General features: G+C 37.8%; 1 protein-coding gene across 7 annotated transcripts in view; it reads right to left on the bottom strand.

Annotated features, from left to right (window-relative positions):
- Positions 1-24,142, bottom strand: part of DDX4 (DEAD-box helicase 4) — a 91,617-nt gene that overhangs the window by 17,978 nt on the left and 49,497 nt on the right. For 4 of the 7 annotated variants that reach the window (XM_042986899.1, XM_042986917.1, XM_042986908.1 and 1 more), the window contains 9 exons: positions 23,261-23,362; positions 22,012-22,092; positions 20,977-21,039; positions 14,976-15,023; positions 14,818-14,865; positions 14,452-14,594; positions 13,624-13,776; positions 12,463-12,617; positions 970-1,099 (listed from right to left, as the gene is read on the bottom strand). In XM_042986899.1, the coding sequence (XP_042842833.1) occupies positions 970-1,099; positions 12,463-12,617; positions 13,624-13,776; positions 14,452-14,594; positions 14,818-14,865; positions 14,976-15,023; positions 20,977-21,039; positions 22,012-22,092; positions 23,261-23,362 (923 nt within the window). The remainder of the gene's footprint in view (positions 1-969; positions 1,100-12,462; positions 12,618-13,623; positions 13,777-14,451; positions 14,595-14,817; positions 14,866-14,975; positions 15,024-20,976; positions 21,040-22,011; positions 22,093-23,260; positions 23,363-24,142) is intronic. The other 3 variants (XM_007079933.2, XM_042986921.1, XM_042986927.1) reach the window with 2 other exon arrangements.

Genomic DNA, 24,142 nt, shown 5'->3' with positions numbered 1-24,142 from the left:
TTACAGCCACATGTGGCTAACTACCATAGTGGACCTCACAGATCTACATCTTATTATCTGATAAAGTCAGATTCTTAAATGTAAGGAAACATTTCCTAACATCATGACATATTCAAATGTCTTATAACTGGTAAATTTACTTCTAATGCTTTAAACTCTTAATAAATTCTCCATTCTGTAATCACTTGGGAACAACTGAGAAACTTCTCTCACCTTCTTCGCATGAACACTTATCACTACAAAGAGAAACAGACATTTGCAAGGAAAACAAATGAATGTCGCACAACCACGTAAGATGTTAAGTGAGAAATCAAAGTGAATTTCTCTGGGTAGTCTGAATAAATATCGTATCTTTATGCAGAAAGACCGTATTTTGAGTAACCCCTTTAGAGAAGAGCCTAAAAAAAGCAAAAGAGGTTCATGAACGTGAATTTAAAGCAATGATTTAGTGATTTAATATTGTGGTATGGGAATACCTACACTAAATATATAACTCTAAAATGTCTTTTTAAAGACTTGGAAATTTAATAATCCTGGTTAACATTACTCCTATGCTTCAACAGGAAACAAAATTGCTAGTACACAATTCAGGAAGAAAATATGTCATCATAACTTATATGAAACTATAGGAGCATTTAATGCATTTCTCCCTGTGTAGTGGAGTACAGGATATAGACTCTAGTCAGATCCAGGTTCTAACCCTAGCTCTATCACTAGAGCTAAGTGAGGGATTTTAAATAAATTGCATAATATCACTTACTGCTTTCTCAAACACAAAATAGGAAATACTTTTTATCTCATGTTGGAATTATTTTAAGAATTATGTAATAGTCCATTCAAAGATTCTGATGGGGGCCTAACATATAAAGGGTACTCTAATAAATATATATCTCTCTATATACCATTCTTCCCCTTTCCCATACAAAAAAAATTATTAATCCACAATTTTGTCATCCCTCGAGGGCCTACCTTTTCTTTACCTATGATATCCATCAGTCTCCCAGGAGTAGCACATAACATATTACAGCCTTGTACTATTTGTCGAATTGAATGACCCAACTGGGTTCCCCCATATATAACAACAGCTCTTACACAGGTCCTATTTACAAGAAAAATAAATGTTATTTTCTAGTTTTGTGAAAATTATACATCTGTTTCTAATGAACTATAAAAAGAAATCCATAAAGAAAAAAACTAATACATTCTCATTATCTAAAAAAAATTAAATTCTTCCCAAGTTGAAAAAGAAATTAAAAATTATGAAAAAAAATCTGCAATCTATCCAAGCAACAGTTCTTCAAAAACAATGGTAAACACCAATACCACCCACAAAAACATTGACCAAAAACATGAACATGTGGTTCATAAGAAATAAAACTGGCTTTTAAACATTTTTTTTAAGGTCAACATTACTTTAAAAAGGAAGACAAATTAAGACAAACATAACATTTTCCCTGAAGTGTAATAATACCATGTTAGCCATGGTGTCGGGAAACTGACACTTAATAGGATAAAATGAGACAGGCTCTTTCACAATTAGTCTCTATTAAAATTGTAAAAACTTCTCTCTTGTCCCAATAAATTCACATGTATGAATTTACCCTTTAAGTATGTCGCCACAAATGGGCAAAGATGAATTTACATAAATATTCACTGCCAACTATTTAGCATCAAAACAGTAGAAGAATTGTAATTACAGTTCACTCATCCCAAGAGATACTTGTGCATTCCCATAGAAAGGGCAACAGTTCCAGATTAACATTTACCATTAAAAAAAGAGAGTGACAACAGCTTAGTGTACTACCCACTTATTGGAAGAAGGATTAAAGTGCGTATGTGTGCACCAGCTGTTTTTACACTAATTCATATGAAACTGTTAAGAGTGGTTAACTCTGAAGAGGAGAATTAAATAAGTTGGGGGGGGTAGGGTTGTCAAGAGTGCAGGACAGTTTTACGTTGTAGGGGTTTTTTTAAGTTTACTTAAGTAATCTCTACACACCACATGGGGCTCAAACTCCCAACACTGAGATCAAGAGTTTCATTCTCTACCAACTGAGCCACCCAGGTACCCCCAAAATTTTATGTTTATTAAACAAACTCATTGCTTTAAACAGATTCTATTTTCTGCTATTGCTAGGCCTAAATAAAATAACACATTTAATATTTATAACTCAGCAAATGCTAAGTATTCAATAACTTCATTATTACCATTAGTATTCTAAGTGTACTATAACTTAACCAGTCCTTGACTGATAGGTATTTACTTTTCAGTTTTGCCATAACGTTGCAACAAATTTCCAGGTACAAAGATTCAATTTGTGCATGACCATTATCTGAATTTACCATGCATATGTTTTTGTTTTTAAAATAGTATTTGTTCAAGGGGCACAAAGGAGGAGACTTGTTGGCATGAGTACTGGGTGTTATATGTAGGTGATGAATCACTAGATTCTACTCCTGAAAACATTACTACACTATGTGTTAAATAACTTGGATGTAAATTTTAAAAAATTAATAAAGTTAATAAATAAAATATTTTTTTTTTCAACTTTTTTTTTTTTTTTTGGGACAGAGAGAGACAGAGCATGAACGGGGGAGGGTCAGAGAGAGAGGGAGACACAGAATCGGAAGCAGGCTCCGAGCCATCAGCCCAGAGCCCGATGCGGGGCTCGAACTCATGGACCGCGAGATCGTGACCTGGCTGAAGTCGGACGCTTAACCGACTGCGCCACCCAGGCGCCCCAATAAAATGTTATTTTTTACTACTTGATTTAAAAGCCTAAAAGCAACACATGGGGATTATCAAGAAAAAAACACTGTTATAAGCAATATATATCCACTTTCTTCAGGCTTTAAAGGATTTTTAGTAACTTTAGTTTTTTCTTCTCATTTTAAAATAAACTGACTCATAGAAAATAAAATATAACCATTTCTACATAAAAATCTGTAAAAAAAAAAAAACCCTATAAAAACAACACTAACATCCCATTAGATAAAGTGGTATACACAAATGTGTAATTAACAAACGAAAATTTATTAAGCATTCCAAAAGTAGTTTCGCCTTTTAAGTAAAAAAGTAAAGATACTTGTCCCTTTCCTCAAATATAGATCCTAACTCCCTTTCCCCTTAAGCGTGTGTTAAGGCTGGCTTCATAGGTGTGCAACCTGTGCAGTCACATAGGGTCCCAAGATAGGAAGAGTCCTTAGCTTGGTTTAATGCTCTGCTATATGCGGTCTTAAAATTCTTAATAATTTCTATTATTTTACTTTTATTTTTTTTAATGTTTATTTATTATTGAGAGACAGAGAGAAACAGAGCATGAGCAGGGGAGGGGCAGAGACAGGAGGAGACACAGAATCCGAAGCAGGTACCAGGCTCTGAGCTATCAGCACAGAGCCCGATGCAGGGCTTGAACTCACAAACCGTGAGATCATGACCTGAGCCGAAGTCAGATGCTTTACAGACTGAGCCACTCAGGCACTCCCATTTCTATCATTTTAGAGACAGAGAGTACATGCAGGGGAGAGGGGCAAAGGGACAGAGAGAGAGAACCCCAAGCAGGCTCCACACTTAGCGTGGAGCCCAATGTAGAGCTCAATCCCATGACCCTAGGATCATGACCCGGGGGGGGAATCAAGAGTCAGAAAGCAGCTCAAACCGAATGAGCCACCCAGGTGACCCCCATAATAATTATTGAACAAAGGACCCTGCATTTCCATTTTGCACTGTTCAAGCAAATGACATGGCAGTCCTGGGGTACGGGGTAGACTTAGTAACTTGCTGAGTGATGAACACAATATGGCAGAAGTGACTCAGACTATTTTATACGAGACACTGTAGCCTCCTCCTTGCTCTTCCTCATTCATTGTGCTAAGCAAGCCAGTTGTCATTTCCTAAGGACAATCAAGCATCCTTATGGGACAGGTATAAACAAGTCTTCAGAAAACTACAATTCTGGCTGGTATCTTGTCTGCAATCTCCTACTCCTGAGAGAGACCTCAAGCAAGAAGCACTCAGCTAAACTCTTCCCCAACTCTTAATCCCCAGAAACTATTACACAGTATTTATCATTTTTTGTTTGTTTGTATTTTTGTTTTTTTGGTTTTTTTTTTTTAATATATGAAATTTACTGTCAAATTGGTTTCCATACAACACCCAGTGCTCATCCCAAAAGGTGCCCTCCTCAATACCCATCACCCACCCTGCCCTCCCTCCCACCCCCCATCAACCCTCAGTTTGTTCTCAGTTTTTAACAGTCTCTTATGCTTTGGCTCTCTCCCACTCTAACCTCTTTTTTTTTTTTTTTTCCTTCCCCTCCCCCATGGGTTTCTGTTACATTTCTCAGGATCCACATAAGAGTGAAACCATATGGTATCTGTCTTTCTCTGTATGGCTAATTTCACTTAGCATCACACTCTCCAGTTCCATCCATGTTGCTACAAAAGGCCATATTTCATTTTTTCTCATTGCCACGTAGTATTCCATTGTGTATATAAACCACAATTTCTTTATCCATTCATCAGTTGGTGGACATTTAGGCTCTTTCCATAATTTGGCTATTGTTGAGAGTGCTGCTATAAACATTGGGGTACAAGTGCCCCTATGCATCAGTACTCCTGTATCCCTTGGATAAATTCCTAGCAGTGCTATTGCTGGGTCATAGGGTAGGTCTATTTTTAATTTTCTGAGGAATCTCCACACTGCTTTCCAGAGCGGCTGCACCAATTTGCATTCCCACCAACAGTGCAAGAGGGTTCCTGTTTCTCCACATCCTCTCCAGCATCTATAGTCTCCTGATTTCTTCATTTTGGCCACTCTGACTGGCGTGAGGTGATATCTGAGTGTGGTTTTGATTTGTATTTCCCTGATAAGGAGCGACGTTGAACATCTTTTCATGTGCCTGTTGGCCATCCGGATGTCTTCTTTAGAGAAGTGTCTATTCATGTTTTCTGCCCATTTCTTCACTGGGTTATTTGTTTTTCGGGTGTGGAGTTTGATGAGCTCTTTATAGATTTTGGATACTAGCCCTTTGTCCGATGTGTCATTTGCAAATATCTTTTCCCATTCCGTTGGTTGCCTTTTAGTTTTGTTGGTTGTTTCCTTTGCTGTGCAGAAGCTTTTTATCTTCATAAGGTCCCAGTAATTCACTTTTGCTTTTAATTCCCTTGCCTTTGGGGATGTGTCGAGTAAGAGATTGCTACGGCTGAGGTCAGAGAGGTCTTTTCCTGCTTTCTCCTCTAAGGTTTTGATGGTTTCCTGTCTCACATTCAGGTCCTTTATCCATTTTGAGTTTATTTTTGTGAATGGTGTGAGAAAGTGGTCTAGTTTCAACCTTCTGCATGTTGCTGTCCAGTTCTCCCAGCACCATTTGTTAAAGAGACTGTCTTTTTTCCATTGGATGTTCTTCCCTGCTTTGTCAAAGATGAGTTGGCCATACATTTGTGGGTCTAGTTCTGGGGTTTCTATTCTATTCCATTGGTCTATGTGTCTGTTTTTAGGCCAATACCATGCTGTCTTGATGATTACAGCTTTGTAGTAGAGGCTAAAGTCTGGGATTATGATGCCTCCTGCTTTGGTCTTCTTCTTCAAAATTACTTTGGCTATTCGGGGCCTTTTGTGGTTCCATATGAATTTCAGGATTGCTTGTTCTAGTTTCGAGAAGAATGCTGGTGCAATTTTGATTGGGATTGCATTGAATGTGTAGATAGCTTTGGGTAGTATTGACATTTTGACAATATTTATTCTTCCAATCCATGAGCAGGGAATGTCTTTCCATTTCTTTATATCTTCTTCAATTACCAGCATAAGCTTTCTATAGTTTTCAGCATACAGATCTTTTACATCTTTGGTTAGATTTATTCCTAGGTATTTTATGCTTCTTGGTGCAATTGTGAATGGGATCAGTTTCTTCATTTGTCTTTCTGTTGCTTCATTGTTAGTGTATAAGAATGCAACTGATTTCTGCACATTGATTTTGTATCCTGCAACTTTGCTGAATTCATGTATCAGTTCTAGCAGACTTTTGGTGGAGTCTATCGGATTTTCCATGTATAATATCATGTCATCTGCAAAAAGCGAAAGCTTGACCTCATCTTTGCCAATTTTGATGCCTTTGATTTCCTTTTGTTGTCTGATTGCTGATGCTAGAACTTCCAGCACTATATTAAACAACAGCGGTGAGAGTGGGCATCCCTGTCGTGTTCCTGATCTCAGGGAAAAAGCTCTCAGTTTTTCCCCGTTGAGGATGATGTTAGCTGTGGGCTTTTCATAAATGGCTTTTATGATCTTTAAGTATGTTCCTTCTATCCCGACTTTCTCAAGGGTTTTTATTAAGAAAGGGTGCTGGATTTTGTCAAAGGCCTTTTCTGCAGCGATTGACAAGATCATATGGTTCTTCTCTTTTTTTTGTTAATGTGATGTATCACGTTGATTGATTTGCGAATGTTGAACCAGCCCTGCATCCCAGGAATGAATCCCACTTGATCATGGTGAATAATTCTTTTTATATGCTGTTGAATTCGATTTGCTAGTATCTTATTGAGAATTTTTGCATCCATATTCATCAGAGATATTGGCCTGTAGTTCTCTTTTTTTACTGGGTCTCTGTCTGGTTTAGGAATCAAAGTAATACTGGCTTCATAGAATGAGTCTGGAAGTTTTCCTTCCCTTTCTATTTCTTGGAATAGCTTGAGAAGGATAGGTATTATCTCTGCTTTAAACGTCTGGTAGAACTCCCCTGGGAAGCCATCTGGTCCTGGACTCTTATTTGTTGGGAGATTTTTGATAACCGATTCAATTTCTTCGCTGGTTATGGGTCTGTTCAAGCTTTCTATTTCCTCCTGATTGAGTTTTGGAAGAGTGTGGGTGTTTAGGAATTTGTCCATTTCTTCCAGGTTGTCCAATTTGTTGGCATATAATTTTTCATAGTATTCCCTGATAATTGTTTGTATCTCTGAGGGATTGGTTGTAATAATTCCATTTTCATTCATGATTTTATCTGTTTGGGTCATCTCCCTTTTCTTTTTGAGAAGCCTGGCTAGAGGTTTGTCAATTTTGTTTATTTTTTCAAAAAACCAACTCTTGGTTTCGTTGATCTGCTCTACAGTTTTTTTAGATTCTATATTGTTTATTTCTGCTCTGATCTTTATTATTTCTCTTCTTCTGCTGGGTTTAGGCTGCCTTTGCTGTTCTGCTTCTATTTCCTTTAGGTGTGCTGTTAGATTTTGTATTTGGGATTTTTCTTGTTTCTTGAGATAGGCCTGGATTGCAATGTATTTTCCTCTCAGGACTGCCTTCGCTGCATCCCAAAGCGTTTGGATTGTTGTATTTTCATTTTCGTTTGTTTCCATATATTTTTTAATTTCTTCTCTAATTGCCTGGTTGACCCACTCATTCGTTAGTAGGGTGTTCTTTAACCTCCATGCTTTTGGAGGTTTTCCAGACTTTTTCCTGTGGTTGATTTCAAGCTTCATAGCATTGTGGTCTGAAAGTATGCATGGTATAATTTCAATTCTTGTAAACTTATGAAGGGCTGTTTTGTGACCCAGTATATGATCTATCTTGGAGAATGTTCCATGTGCACTCGAGAAGAAAGTATATTCTGTTGCTTTGGGATGCAGAGTTCTAAATATATCTGTCAAGTCCATCTGATCCAATGTATCATTCAGGGCCCTTGTTTCTTTATTGACTGTGTGTCTAGATGATCTATCCATTTCTGTAAGTGGGGTGTTAAAGTCCCCTGCAATGACCACATTCTTATCCATAAGGTTGCTTATGAGTAATTGTTTTATATATCTGGGGGCTCCGGTATTTGGCACATAGACATTTATAATAGTTAGCTCTTCCTGATGGATAGACCCTGTGATTATTATATAATGCCCTTCTTCATCTCTTGTTACAGCCTTTAATTTAAAGTCTAGTTTGTCTGATATAAGTATGGCTACTCCAGCTTTCTTTTGGCTTCCAGGAGCATGATAAATAGTTCTCCATCCCCTCACTCTCAATCTAAAGGTGTCCTCAGATCTAAAATGAGTCTCTTGTAGACAGCAAATAGATGGGTCTTGTTTTTTTATCCATTCTGATACCCTATGTCTTTTAGTTGGCGCATTTAATCCATTTACATTCAGTGTTATTATAGAAAGATACGGGTTTAGAGTCATTGTGATGTCTGTATGTTTTATGCTTGTAGTGATGTCTCTGGTACTTTGTCTCACAGGATCCCCCTTAGGATCTCTTGTAGGGCTGGTTTCGTGGTGACAAATTCCTTCAGTTTTTGTTTGTTTGGGAAGACCTTTATCTCTCCTTCTATTCTAAATGACAGACTTGCTGGATAAAGGATTCTCGGCTGCATATTTTTTCTGTTTAGCACACTGTAGATATCGTGCCAAGCCTTTCTGGCCTGCCAAGTTTCAAAGGAGAGATCAGTCACGAGTCTTATAGGTCTCCCTTTATATGTGAGGGCACGTTTATCCCTTGCTGCTTTCAGAATTTTCTCTTTATCCTTGTATTTTGCCAGTTTCACTATGATATGTCGTGCAGAAGATGGATTCAAGTTACATCTGAAGGGAGTTCTCTGTGCCTCTTGGATTTCAATGCCTTTTTCCTTCCCCAGTTCAGGGAAGTTCTCAGCTATAATTTCTTCAAGTACCCCTTCAGCACCTTTCCCTCTCTCTTCCTCCTCTGGGATACCGATTATGCGTATATTATTTTAGTGTATCACTTAGTTCTCTAATTTTCCCCTCATACTCCTGAATTTTTTTATCTCTCTTTCTTTCAGCTTCCTCTTTCTCCATAACTTTATCTTCGAGTTCACCTATTCTCTCCTCTGCCTCTTCAAGCCGAGCCGTTGTGGTTTCCATTTTGTTTTGCATTTCGTTTAAAGCGTTTTTCAACTCCTCGTGACTGTTCCTTAGTCCCTTGATCTCTGTGGCAAGAGATTCTCTGCTGTCCTGTATACTGTTTTCAAGCCCAGCGATTAATTTTATGACTATTATTCTAAATTCACTTTCTGTTATATTATTTAAATCCTTTTTGATCAGTTCATTAGCTGTTGTTATTTCCCGGAGATTCTTCTGAGGGGAATTCTTCCGTTTGGTCATTTTGGATAGTTCCTGGAGTGGTGAGGACCTGCAGGGCACTTCCCCTGTGCTGTGGTGTATAACTGGAGTTGGTGGGCGGGGCCGCAGTCCGACCTGATGTCTGCCCCCAGCCCACCGCTGGGGACACAGACTGGTGTGTGCCTTCTCTTCCACTCTCCTAGGGGCGGGATTCACTGTGGGGTGGCGTGGCCCGTCTGGGCTACTTGCACACTGCCAGGCTTGTGGTGCTGGGGATTTGGCGTATTAGCTGGGGTGGGTAGGCAAGGTGCACGGGGGCTGGAGGGGCAGGCTTAGCTCGCTTCTCCTTAGGTGATCCACTTCAGGAGGGGCCCTGTGGCAGCGGGAGGGAGTCAGATCCGCTGCCGGAGGTTTGGCTCCGCAGAAGCACAGAGTTGGGTGTTTGCGCTGCGTGAGCAAGTTCCCTGGCAGGAACTGGTTCCCTTTGGGATTTTGGCTGGGGGATGGGCGGGGGAGATGGCGCTGGCGAGCGCCTTTGTTCCCCACCAAACTGAGCTCTGTCGTCAGGGGGCTCAGCAGCTCTCCCTCCCTTTGTCCTCCAGCCTTCCCGCTTTCCGAGCAGAGCTGTTAACTTCTGACCTCCCAGACGCTAATTCGCGCTTGCTATCGGAACACAGTCCGTCAGGCCCCTCCGCTTTTGTCAGCCAGACTCGGGGGATCCGCTTGACCGGCGAGCCGCCCCTCCGCCCCGGCTCCCTCCCGCCAGTCCGTGGAGCGCGCACCGCCTCGCCGCCCTTCCTACCCTCTTCCGTGGGCCTCTCGTCTGCGCTTGGCTCCGGAGACTCCGTTCTGCTAATCCTCTGGCGGTTTTCTGGGTTCTTTAGGCAGGTGTAGGTGGAATCTAAGTGATCAGCAGGACGCGCGGTGAGCCCAGCGTCCTCCTACGCCGCCATCTTCCTGGTCCTCAGTATTTATCATTTTAACCAACTATGTTTTAGGTAATTTGTTAGGCAACAGATAATACCAAATGTTGGCAAAGTGTAGAGTGAACTGGCGTTCTCATACACTGCTAACAGAACTATCGGTACTGGCTTGAAGTTCATACCCTTTAACATTAAACTTATAAAAACCTACTTTAAGGAAAACTTAAAACATAAAAATAGAAAAAGTTTATTTAGCAATCTGCTCATTATGATTTTATTTATAGTAGTCCCAAACTAGAAACAACCAAAATGTGCCAAAATACAGAAATAAGATAATCTGAAAATGATTAAAAATTAGGTCTAATTATGAAATAAGCATCTTTTATATTATTAAATATATTAAACAGTTTATTAAGAACACCCTAAGTGCATTAAACATGCATTAAAAACTACTAGAAAATATACCACCAATGTTTATTATGTATCTATTATCAACTGATTTATAAGCATGCTTCTCTAAAAATTTATTTTAATCTTTATTTGAGAGAGAGAGAGAGAGAGAGAGCGAGAGAGAGCACGCACATGCACTTGAGTGTGGGAGAGGCAGTGAGAGAGGGAGACACAGAATCCAAAGCAGGCTCCAGGCTCCAGCTTTCAGCACTGAGCCTGATGCAGGGCTCGAACTCACGAATCGAGATATCCTGACCTGAGCGGAAGTCAGATGCTTAATTGACTGAGCCACTCAGGCGCCTCATGTTTCTTTTAAAAATAAAAATGAACTGGGATTCCAGGGCTCCCGATGTTTCTTTTAAAAATAAAAAAAAAGCTGGGATTCCAGGGTGCCTGGGTGGCTCAGCAGCAAGGAATACCACAGAAAATGGTGGAAGAAAGCAGAATAAAAATAAAGCTCTGACTTAAAAAAAAAAAAGAAAAAAGAAAAAAAAAAGCAAGATTCAATCCATATGGAAAAAATAAGTTCTCCACTTGCAGAATTTGTAAAAGTTCTGTGCACCAGCCAGGTTCTCATTACTGCTAGGGCTGTGCCTACAAAAAGGCCATCTGTGCAATGTGTGGAAAAAAGGTTTTGGATACCAAAAACTACAAGCAAACATCTGTGTAGACGTGTCAATGACATCTCTGGCTTTCTGATTTTACTTTTTGCTTTGAATTTCCAAGGCATAACATAGATATTCAAGTTAAAAATAACACGTTTTAACACGATTAAAATCACACCATTGATTAGTTGACTAGTATTCTTTTCTTTTGCTTTCAAGAAGTTCTTAACAACAGTGTAACTACTATTCTGCCTTAGTTCTTTTCCTCACAAGCTTGTTGAACTAGCATAATTGGCCAACTTAATGAAAAATACTTTCCCAGTTCTGTATATACTTTTTATTTGTCATATTCATATAAGTCTTATCCTCACCCTCTACTTTATATATATCAGAGAACTGAGAAGGATATTACGACTGATATTTTGCTCTGACCATGAGACTTCTAACTCTTCCCTTATTCCCTTCTTGCTTGCATGGTTCTTAGAATGAGCAGTCTCTTTGTTAATTGCAGGTTCACAGGGCATTGAAGTATCCAAGACCACTATTGCTGAATTATTTGTTCTTGATACCAAAGTGCCAGTCCCTTTCCTACAAAAATACAGAGTCAGCCTGTGTCTGTCCAAATGAACACACTGAATTTCAGAAAAATACAGGTTATGCACATTACCTTGAATTTGAACGGTCATGAAAGCCAAAACAACAGTGTTCATCCATGGTAATGTGTAACAAATGAGTTACTACTCTTTAGGAAGTCTCCTTGAAACAAAAACCAAACTTTTCTTTTTTACCTTCCCTCCCTACCCCCAAAAAATAAATAGAACAAAACCAAAATAAACAGGTAAAACAAAACAAAACAACTTGGGGGCGCCTGGGTAGCCAGTCAATTAAGTGTCCAACTTCAAGTTAGGTCATGATCCTATGGGTTCAAGTCCCACATTGGGCTCTGCACTGACAGCTCAGAGCCTGAAGCCTGCTTCAGATTCTGTCTCCCTCTCTCTCTGCCCCTCCCTGGCTCACACTCTGTATCTCTGTCTCAAAAAAAAAAAAAAAAATTGAAAAAAATTGAAAAAATTTTTTAAATAAACTGGGATTCCATAAAGATTATAAAGAAAGCACATTTCAATCAAGTAATACGAATTACATGGCTGCACTGAGTTCTTCTGAGAACTCCACTGAGACTTTAAGAAAAATCTCTAAAGAAAACCTTGTTTTGAATGGCATTCCAGGGTGCCTGGGGGCTCAGTCTGTTCTTGATTTCGGCTCAGGCTGTGATCTCATGGTTGTGAGATCAAGCCCCACACTGGGCTCTGTGCTAAGCATGGAGCCTGCTTCAGATTCTCTCTCTCCCTCTCTCACTGCCCTCCCGCCCTCAAAATAAATAAATACACATTTAAAAAAAAAATGGATGGCATTCCAGATGTACATACCCAAAAGAAAATTTTCGGGCTTCCAAATAGATCTGATTGATCAACTCTCGAGTTGGTGCTACAATAATACACTCTGGTTCCTGCAGATCTTTGAAACGACTGGCTGTTATTCCATCACGCATCATATGTGCCAAAATTGGCAAGAGAAAAGCTGCCTAAAAGTTAAATTACATGGTACACGAATTTATAATACATCATCCTTCTCCCTGTAGAAATAAATCTATTCCTTATTTCCTTACAGTCTCTAGATTCTTCCTCCATCTTGCTGGTAAATTTAAGATGAGAGAAGAAAACAGTTTTAGTTCAGTGAGTTTTTAACACCTCAACTTTTATGCTCATTTACACAATATAAAATTTTTGATATTTTTCAGTTTTTTAAAAAGCACACCCATTGATTCTAAATAAATTAACATTAACTTATTTATAGAGGGGAATGTACATATAACTTGACGTAAATCATTGCATTTAGCAATTATTCTAAATCTGTCCTTTTGGAGTAGTGATAAAATTATCACTCCGAATTCATGACAAAAGTGTTACACAAACAGAGCAAAAATTGGGAAATCATTCATTTGGATTACTCACCCTTACTGAAGTTAATGGGGCAAAAGAAATGTTTTGTAATAGTTTTCTCATTAAGATACTAAAATCTACCTCCAAAGTAAGGTTTAAGTCACACATCAGCTGCTATATTATATAACTCACTTATTATCCCCTCAACTCTACTATGGAGGCTGATTAAGGTTAAAACAGCATGAACCAAAATTGCATGATTCAGAAAGGATAGTCTTTAAGACTCATCTCATGGAACCCTATTTAACAGACAGATCCCAGAGGTAAGTCTTAAGACCAGCCCGATCTCATCCGAGTTCTTTTGGATAGCATAACCTGAGGTTATTTTTATAACCTCTAGTGCTTTGACCCTCTATCATTTTATTTCGGATATTAACATGTTACAGAAGGAGTTGAGCACTCTTAAAAAAATGAATTAAACATTCATTTTGCTTCATTCAGAAGCAAAAAACATGAGTATTTATGACAGTTCATTGATATTATCGATCTACCATTCAACCGAAAAGATTCAAACTACTTGAAAAAAAATTAAGTTCAAAAACTATTAATAGTTTGATTATGGAGAGTACATGTTGGAAAAGGACTTACAGTCTTTCCAGACCCTGTCTGAGCACATGCCATCAAATCTCGCCCTGCCAGTATAATAGGAATACTGTATTTTTGCACAGGAGTAAGCTTAGTATAACCAGCTTTAGCAATGTTGTTATTCAGTGTCTGACAGAGATTAGCTTCCTCAAAAGTCTAAAAAAAAAAAAAAAAACAAAACAAAAAAACAAGGCAGGGGAGTGGGGGAGGGCAGTGATTAAATTCCATATATCACACACAGATCATCCCATAAACATACCCCATTTGAGTTATTCTCACGTTTTTGTTAATTCCATTCAATATACTAAACTTACTTTACCAATATGCCCCTACTCAAAAGTAATAAACAGAGCCTATATATTATTACTTCATAGAATTAAAGAATATTCCCTATAGATACTAGTTCTAAAAACATTTTTTCTGATCTCTCAAAACCTGTGAAATACAAATACTCTGACCAGTAATAATGGCTCATTAATCAACAGGGGACTGTAAGCTCCCCTACTCCTCAGAAAATCATTCTCCTAAAACAGACTTTCTCAAATATTTAGGAAGCAGACATCTTGAATCTCTAGAAAAATATCCTTTTTAGTAGATTTAAATGAAGTTCTCATCCTGGTTTGGGAATGTGGAGATGAAATTTAATACTCTTTCAACATAGTTATTAATTCTACTGTACATGGTAGATATGGTTCTTAATTTCTAACCTAAGCCATTAAGTGCTAAAAATGAGATTTTTATATTCTTTCACATCAACCTATGGAAATGTACCAACTATTTTAAAAACAAAGTTTCCTACACAGTCAATAAAGATATAATTATTACACTGACCAGAATTGCTGGTGGTGCATCATGTCCAGATACTTCTACAAGAATAGTATCATATTTGTCAAAGTTTATGCCTGTCTGATAATGTGCAAAGATGGAATCCTCATCCTCAGGTGGCGGAGGTGGTATGTAGGTCACCTTTGGTCCTTAGAATTCAAATAAAAGAAAGAGCTTACATCACAAGGACCAGAAGAAAAGTAAGAGGGAAAACAAGAACTGAATATCAAATTTTAAATGCTGTAGAACTTCCCAATGTTTACCATTCAACTTTTCACTTCAAATAAAAAAAAGTCAACTCTGCTTTTAAGTATTTTTCATTTTTATTAAAATACAATAGAAATTCATGGGATCACACAAAAATTAGTATACCTTGAGTATCACCACTTTCTCCTCCTTCAGCTTCTGACTTCCAAGAATCTTAAAGGCAATCAAACCAAAACAAGATATAAATGGTTTTTATTTTTTAATTGAAGGGTAAAAGAATTTTGACCATAAAAATCAAATACTTTATCTAAAGTAAAACTTACTTTTTCCAGAGCCTGTTATTACTTCTTCATTTAAACCTTTGTAACCACCTAATTAAAAAAAATCCATACTGACAATTAGTCAAGATAAAAGGCTGTGCACATCTTTATTTTCATTGCTTGTTTTCAAAGAAAGTAAGTTCTAAAAATGGACAGACATCTTTAAAGGCCCTTCACACAAACAAGACAATTTTGATAAATAAAATCCTTAACAATTTTAGGTTTAACAATTAGGCTAACAATTAGGTTAACCTTAATTAGGTTTCCTTAATACTCAAAATGCTGATTTCATGCAACTGATACTGTTATATATTATTAGTTTTTGTTTCAGCTGTTCTGTCCCTTTCCTAATTCCTATACTCCTCAGCAAAGGAATCTATTTTCTAAAATGAACTAAAAGTCCATCTGTATTGGGGTATCCCCACTACCATTCCCAGGTTGTATGATTCAGTAGGACTCAGAAACTATTATAGTCATACTCACAATTATGATTTATTACAAAGGACAGAAAGTAACATCAGCAAAGGAAAAAGGTGTATGGGGCAAAATCCAAAGATAACCAGACATAAGCTTCCAAGAGTCCGCTCCCAGTGGTGTCACACAGGACTAATTTCCCTAGCCCCAAGTTGTAACAACACCTTGGAAACACTGCCTACCAGAGAAGCTCATCAGAGACTCAGTACTCACTGTTTTTATTAGGGGCTGATAATGTAGCCACTTTCTGCCTCGCAAATACCAGGCAGAAATTTCAGACTCTCAAAAGTAAAGAAGGTATTAAAACTACATTGTTGGGCGTCTGGGTGGCTCTGTTGGCTGGGTGGCTCAGTTCATGAGAACTCATGATCTCATGGCTCATGAGTTCAAGCCTGGTGTGGGGCTCCATGCTGACAGCTCAGAGCCTGGAGCCTGCCTCAGATTCTGTGTCTCCCTCTCTCTGCCCCTACCCTGTTTGCGCTTTGTCTCTCTCAAAAATAAACATTAAAAAAATTAAAAAAAAAAACAAAAAAAAAACCTACATTGTTGTACTAACAATTCAGGCACAGTAAGCCATTCTTACACTACTCAGGGTGGTGAGAACCCTCCCCAAATCCAATTTCCCGAATACTAGACAAAGAACAACCTTGTAAGCAGGGCATTCAAAGAACAACAGTCAGGACTGTTACGTTAACTCTTTTCCATACAATACCCTATGGTTTTTAGACAATAGTTATCTATTGTGCCACTTTCAGGTATTGTCAGAAAAAAAGAATAAGGACTGCACTAGATTTAAAAATCTAACAAGATACATTTTTACATGTAAGCTAATTTCGTCCTGAACATCCTTGTCCAAACAAGATTTGAGCATTTGTAAATATGGTTTAACTAGCCATTAGTAACCTCTTTCTATAATGAAGAATCTAAGAATCAAGAGGGTAGAACAGAGGAAGCTCAAAGGAACTGTCTCTTTGAATGCTCTGAGAGTACTAATGATCACTGAGGATTTTTCAGAGAAATAAAACAAGCTTTATTGTTTTCCTGGTCAGGAAAGCATTTTAACTTTTATGACATTTAAATATTTCTAACTCTAAAAAAATTTTTCATAGTACAAAATCATGTATACTCAACACTGTTTATCCCTTTTACCAAATCAAATAACTATCTCGTAAGAAAACACAGTTTTGTTTTTTTTAATTTATTTTGAGAGAGGGGGCAGGGAGGGCAGGAGTGTTGTCAGGGCAGAGCCCAAACAAGGCTGGAACTCACAACCATGAGATAATGACCTGAGCCAAAATCAACAGTCAGATGTTTAACCCACTAAGCCACCCAGACGCCCCCCAAAACATACTGTCTTAAGAACTTACACATACATATTTCAATCTTCAACATCTGCACAGTATCCCATTTTATGGTTATATTATTTAGTAAACCATTATTTATTGATGAATTCTGGTTGACTTTCAGTTTTTACTTATTATAAATGAAGCTTCAGTGAACACCCTTGTGCATACACTGAGCAAATACATCAATGATATATAATTCCTATAATGGAACTGCTATACTGAGGAGTATTAAGTAACTCCCAAAACAGGCAGAGAAAATGTATATTCCTCAAAGTGTATAAAAGTACTAACAGTTACTTTTAACATCAAAAATTAAATTTGGTTATTATATAATGCCCTTCTCATCTCTTGTTACAGCCTTTAAAGTCTAGTTTGTCTGATATAAGTATGGCTACTCCAGCTGGAACAGCTAACAATTATAAATGTCTATGCACCAAATACAGGAGCCCCCAGATATATAAAACAATTACTCACAAACATAAGCAACCTTATTGATAAGAATGTGGTAATTGCAGGGGACTTTAACACCCCACTTACAGAAATGGATAGATCATCTAGACACACCGTCAATAAAGAAACAAGGGCCCTGAATGATACATTGGATCAGATGGACTTGACAGATATATTTAGAACTCTGCATCCCAAAGCAACAGATATACTTTCTTCTCGAGGGCACATGGAACCTTCTCCAAGATAGATCACATACTGGGTCACAAAACAGTCCTTCGTAAGTATACAAGAATTGAAATCATTCCATGCACACGTTCAGACCACAGTGCTATGAAGCTTGAAATCAACCACAGGAAAAAGTCTGGAAAACCTCCAAAAGCATGGAGGTTAAAGAAGATCCTACTAAAGAATGAGTGGGTCAACCAGGCAATTAGAGAAGAAATTTAAAAATATATGGAAACAAACAAAAATGAAAATACAACAATCCAAACGCTTTGGGATGCAGCGAAGGCAGTCCTGAGAGGAAAATACATTGCAATCCAGGCCTATCTCAAGAAACAAGAAAAATCCCAAATACAAAATCTAACAGCACACCTAAAGGAGACAGAAGCAGAACAGCAAAGACAGCCTAAACCCAGCAGAAGAAGAGAAATAATAAAGATCAGAGCAGAAATAAACAATATAGAATCTAAAAAAACTGTAGACCAGATCAATGAAACCAAGAGTTGGTTTTTTGAAAAAATAAACAAAATTGACAAACCTCTAGCCAGGCTTCTCAAAAAGAAAAGGGAGAGGACCCAAATAGATAAAATCATGAATGAAAATGGAATTATTACAACCAATTCCTCAGAGATACAAGCAATTATCAGGGAATACTATGAAAAATTATATGCGAACAAACTGGACAACCTGGAAGAAATGGACAAATTCCTAAACACCCACACTCTTCCAAAACTCAATCAGGAGGAAATAGAAAGCTTGACAGACCCATAACCAGCGAAGAAATTGAATCAGTCATCAAAAATCTCCCAACAAATAAGAGTCCAGGACCAGATGGCTTCCCAGGGGAGTTCTACCAGACGTTTAAAGCAGAGATAATACCTATCCTTCTCAAGTTATTCCAAAAAATAGAAAGGGAAGGAAAACTTCCAGACTCATTCTGTGAAGCCAGTATTACTTTGATTCCTAAACCAGACAGAGACCCAGTAAAAAAAGAGAACTACAGGCCAATATCCCTGATGAATATGGATGCAAAAATTCTCAGCAAGATACTAACAAATCGCATTCAAGAGCATATAAAAAGAATTATTCACCATGATCAAGTGGGATTCATTCCTGGGATGCAGGGCTGGTTCAACATTCGCAAATCAATCAACGTGATACATCACATTAATAAAAGAAAAGATAAGAACCATAGGATCCTGTCAATCGATGCACAAAAAGCATTTGACAAAATTCAGCATCCTTTCTTAATAAAAACCCTCGAGAAAGTCGGGATAGAAGGAACATACTTAAAGATCATAAAAGCCATTTATGAAAAGCCCAAAGCTAACATCATCCTCAATGGGGAAAAACTGAGAGCTTTTTCCCTGAGATCAGAAACACAAAAGGGATGTACACTCTCACTGCTGTTGTTTAACATAGTGTTGGAAGTTCTAGCATCAGCAATCAGACAACAAAGGCATCAAAATTGGCAAAGATGAAGTTAAGCTTTCCCTTTTTGCAGATGACATGATATTATACATGGATAATCCGACTTACTCCACCAAAAGTCTGCTAGAACTGATACATGAATTCAACAAAGTTGCAGGATACAAAATCAATGTACAGAAATCAGTTGCATTCTTATATACTAATAACGAAGCAACAGAAAGACAAATAAAGAAGCTGATCCCATTCACAATTACACCAAGAAGCATAAAATACCTAGGGATAAACCTAACCAAAGATGTAAAAGATCTGTATGCTGAAAACTATAGAAAGCTTATGAAGGAAATTGAAGAACATATAAAGAAATGGAAAAACATTCCGTGCTCATGGATTGGAAGAATAAATATTGCTAAAATGTCAATACTACCCAAAGCTATCTACACATTCAATGCAATCCCAATCAAAATCGCACCAGCATTCCTCTCGAAACTAGAACAAGCAATCCTAAAATTCATATGGAACCACAAAAGGCCCCGAATAGCCAAAGTCATTTTGAAGAAGAAAACTAAAGCAGGAGGCATCACAATCCCAGACTTTAGCCTCTACTACAAAGCTGTAATCATCAAGACAGCATGGTATTGGCACAAAAACAGACACATAGACCAATGGAATAGAATAGAAACCCCAGAACTAGACCCACAAACGTATGGCCAACTAACCTTTGACAAAGCAGGAAAAAAGACAGTCTCTTTAACAAATGGTGCTGGGAGAACTGGACAGCAACATGCAGAAGGTTGAAACTAGATCACTTTCTCACACCATTCAGAAAAATAAATTCAAAATGGATAAAGGACCTGAATGTGAGACAGGAAACCATCAAAACCCTAGAGGAGAAGGCAGGAAAAAACCTCTCTGACCTCAGCCGTAGCAATTTCTTACTTGACACATCCCCAAAGGCAAGGGAATTAAAAGCAAAAATGCACTACTGGGACCTTATGAAGATAAAAAGCTTCTGCACAGCAAAGGAAACAATCAACAAAACGAAAAGGCAACCAACAGAATGGGAAAAGATATTTGCAAATGACATATCAGACAAAGGGCTAATATCCAAAATCTATAAAGAGCTCACCAAACTCCACACCTGAAAAACAAATAATCCAGTGAAGAAATGGGCAGAAAACATGAATAGACACTTCTCTCAAGAAGACATCCAGATGGCCAAAAGGCACATGAAAAGATGCTCAACGTCGCTCATCAGGGAAATACAAATCAAAACCACACTCATATCACCTCACACCAGTCAGAGTGGCCAAAATGAACAAATCAGGAGACTATAGACGCTGGAGAGGATATGGAGAAACGGGAACCCTCTTGCACTGTTGGTGGGAATGCAAACTGGTGCAGCCGCTCTGGAAAACAGGGTGGAAGTTCCTCACAAAATTAAAAATAGACCTACCCTATGACCCAGAAATAGTACTGCTAGGAATTTACCCAAGGGATATAGGAGTACTGATGCATAGGGGCACTTGTACCCTAATGTTTATAGCAGCACTCTCAACAATAGCCAAATTATGGAAAGAGCCTAACTGTCCATCAACTGATGAATGGGTAAAGAAATTGTGGTTTATATACACAATGGAGTAGTATGTGGCAACGAGAAAGAATGAAATATGGCCCTTTGTAGCAACGTGGATGGAACTGGAGAGTGTGATGCTCAGTGAAATAAGCCATACAGAGAAAGACAGATACCACATGTTTTCACTCTCATGTGGATCCTGAGAAACTTAACAGAAACCCATGGGGGAGGGGAAGGAAAAAAAAAAAAAAGAGGTGAGAGTGGGAGAGAGCCAAAGCATAAGAGACTCTTAAAAACTGAGAACAAACTGAGGGTTGATGGGGGGTGGGAGGTAGGGGAGGGTGGGTGATGGGTATTGAGGAGGGCACCTTTTGGGATGAGCACTGGGTGTTTTATGGAAACCAATTTGGCAATAAATTTCATATATTGAAAAAAATTAGATTAAAAAAAATTAAATTTGGATTACAATAATGTTAACCCCTTGTAGGTAAACCAAGTAAAAACTCACCTCGTCCACTTCCACTGCCGCTTCTGCTTTGGTAAGTGTCACCATTACCTGTAAGGCATTGTTCTGCAGATTACTTAGACATATAGCTATTTCTATTCAAATACTGAGTACTGAGGATACCTGGTCCCTTTGTCCATCCATCTCTTAATTCTACATTTAATATAAATCTTTTCCTCATGTGAACACTTTAAAACCTTCATTTTTTTTTGAGAGAGAGTTTTAAGTTCACAGAAAAATTGAGAGAAAGGAACAGAGATTTCTCTGATACCTCCCTCCTGCCCTCACATTTTAACATCCTCCCCCATTATCAACATTAAAAGTTTATCATATTAAAAGTTTACAGTAGGGCTCACATTCGGTGTTATACATTCTATGGGTTTTAAAAAACATAAAATGACTTGTATCCACCGTTGATGTATCATACAAAGTATTTTCACTGTTCTAAAAATCCTTCATACTATTCCTTCCTGCCCCCAACCCCTGGCAACCACTATTCTTTTTACCCTTCTCCAAAGTTGTTCCTTTTCCAGAATGTCTTAAAGTTGGAAAGTATTTAGTAAGTAGCCTTTTCAGATTGGCTTCTTTCACTTAGTAACATGCATTTAGGGTTTCTACAGGTCTTTTCATAGTTTGATGGCTCATTTCCTTTTAGTACTGAATAACAGTCTATGGTTTGGATGTACCAGTATATACACATTTGCACATTTTTATCAACAATTGTGTTGCTGTGTTTTTTCATTTTCTCCTCAAATCACCTAAAGAGTTCTTTCTTTGAAACCACTTCAAACTTCATTTTCCTTCCTCCAATTCAAGCTATATTTATACATCAAATTAACTGGTAAGAGAGAAGAAATAATTCACAGTGCACAAATTTTATAAGGAAGGCAAAACTGCCCATGTATAAAAAGCAGATCTAAAAATCATAGAAAGTTATGAGCTAACCAAGTATACTTAAATACATCTATTAGTTTACTAATTGTAGAGCTAAAAACATATATGAATGTTTAACATTCAATAAGAAATTCTATTTCTCACCTGCACCACTTAAAGATGGTCTTCTAGAACCAAAAAGGCCACCAGTGCGCTGCATCCCCTCATCTTGTTCATATTCACTATCTGTATTTGTACATAATGAGATTATATTACTTTTAAGAGGTTTTAAAATGATAAAGAGAAGAAAATCTAAAAGAGAGACAAGAAAATCAAGTGATAGTGCCAGAAGTTAAAGATGTGAGGCAAAATAGTTTAAATTGTAAAGGAATCACAATGAGCATTTTTCTAAGAATCACACAAAGGATTTCTCCATAAATTATTTCTTTGAATTACAAATGACTTCCTCAAAACTTTTATTAAAATTATTTTTTAAAAAAGTTAGGGCCAATACTATGTTAAAATATCATATAAGCAAAAGTTAAACAACCTCCCAAAAATAGCACTGCTACTGCCCCAGAAACTTCACATTGCATAGCCTTTTTGCTTATTCTCCGGAACAGTACCCGCTTGCTCCCACTGTTGCTAAATCAAACCTTACAAGTCCTGAACAACCCCTAGACCCTTACACTTTTTTAAAAGTGACAATTCACTCATCTCCTATACATCTATTAAATTATTACAGATTTAGTTTTGACTTCCAAAACCACGCATCCTTCCTCTTCCATTAAGAGACACACGCAATCCAGCAGTGACTTCTGAAGTCAATACGCCTAGCTCTAAGAAACGATGGGTGGAGTAAGTTGTTAGAAAGCCAAACTGGTAGAAGAGGGTATAAAGGAGGGTACAGTCTTAGAGAAGGCTACCTATTTCTAAGGTTGGCTTTTATGATGAAGGCTTTAAAACAGTAATATTAGGCACTTGGGTGGCTCAGCTGGCTGAGCACTCTACTCTTGGTTTTGGCTCACGTCATGATCTCACAGTTTGTGAGTTTGAGCCCTGCATTGCGCTCTGTGTGGACAGAGCAGAGTCCACTTGGAATTCTCTCTTCACCCCCACCCCTTTCCCGCTCTCTCTCTCTCTCAAAATAAATAAATAAACTCTAAAAAAAAAAAAAAAAAAAAGTAAGATTAAAGAGCTGAGTCACACAAACTTCTATAAAGACTCATCTATTCCAACAGGTATGCAATTAGATATGTGTCTAAAAATGTCATATATAATGTAAGCAATTATATACCAGCTACAGTGTAAGCTCTTCTCATATAATCCTCTCAACAAGCTTAACCGATAGGTTTTATTTTTTATCATTTCCTTCTTAACAGATAAAGCACACCATTTGCAATTCACTACTAACTTGAACTTCCTAGACCAAATCCTCCACGGCAACCTCGGAAACCACCTCTTCCACCTCTTCTGGATGACCCTGAAGCTTCTGAATCATTTCCATCTTGATAGCCTATAATATGAAAACACACACAAGAACAACACAAAATAACAACAAAGAAATCTTGGAGGAATGGTGTCCAAATTTATTTTAAGCCTTGCATAATTCAGTAACTTTAAATATTTTAAGGCATTAATAGTTACTAAAAAGAAATGGCATATTTGACCTATAAATGTTCAACTTTGGGGCACCTGGGTGGCTCAGATGGTTAAGCGTCCAACTTTGGCTCAGGTCATGATCTCGCAATCTTTGAGTTCGAGCCCCGTGTCCGGCTCTGTGCTGACAGCTCGGAGCCTGGAGCCTGCTTCAGATTCTGTGTCTCCCTCTCTCTCTCCCCCTTTCCCCACTCATGCTCTGTCTCTGAATCTGTCTCTCTCTGTTAAAAATAAACATTAAATGTTCAACTTTACTACCATAAACAGATATAGCTACAATTTAAAAAAAAGAAAAAACCCACTGTTTTCTGAGAATCAAAACGAAAAATAACCAGAGGTAGTTGGCTGGCTCAGTCAGTAGAGCTTGTGACTCTATTCCAGAGTCTTGAGTTCAAGCCCCACGTTGAGAGGAAGAGTTTACTTGAAAAAAAAAATTTTTTTGACGAAAAAACTGTCACTTGCAAAACACTGAAAATTACCACAAATGTATCATTAACAACATTTCTACAATGCACAGAAGCATTAGATAAATCTAGGCTTACATTGTTCTTTACAGAAAACAGTAAAACATCTTACTCAAAGCAGAAACATATAGACATATACAAAGCCTGATTTCCTACTATAAACACTTTAAATT

The sequence above is a fragment of the Panthera tigris genome, chromosome A1 (assembly GCF_018350195.1).
Source record: "Panthera tigris isolate Pti1 chromosome A1, P.tigris_Pti1_mat1.1, whole genome shotgun sequence".
In the NCBI taxonomy this organism is placed as follows: domain Eukaryota; kingdom Metazoa; phylum Chordata; class Mammalia; order Carnivora; family Felidae; genus Panthera; species Panthera tigris.
Note: the sequence above shows the minus strand (reverse complement) of the source record. Positions and strands in the feature narration are given on the sequence as shown.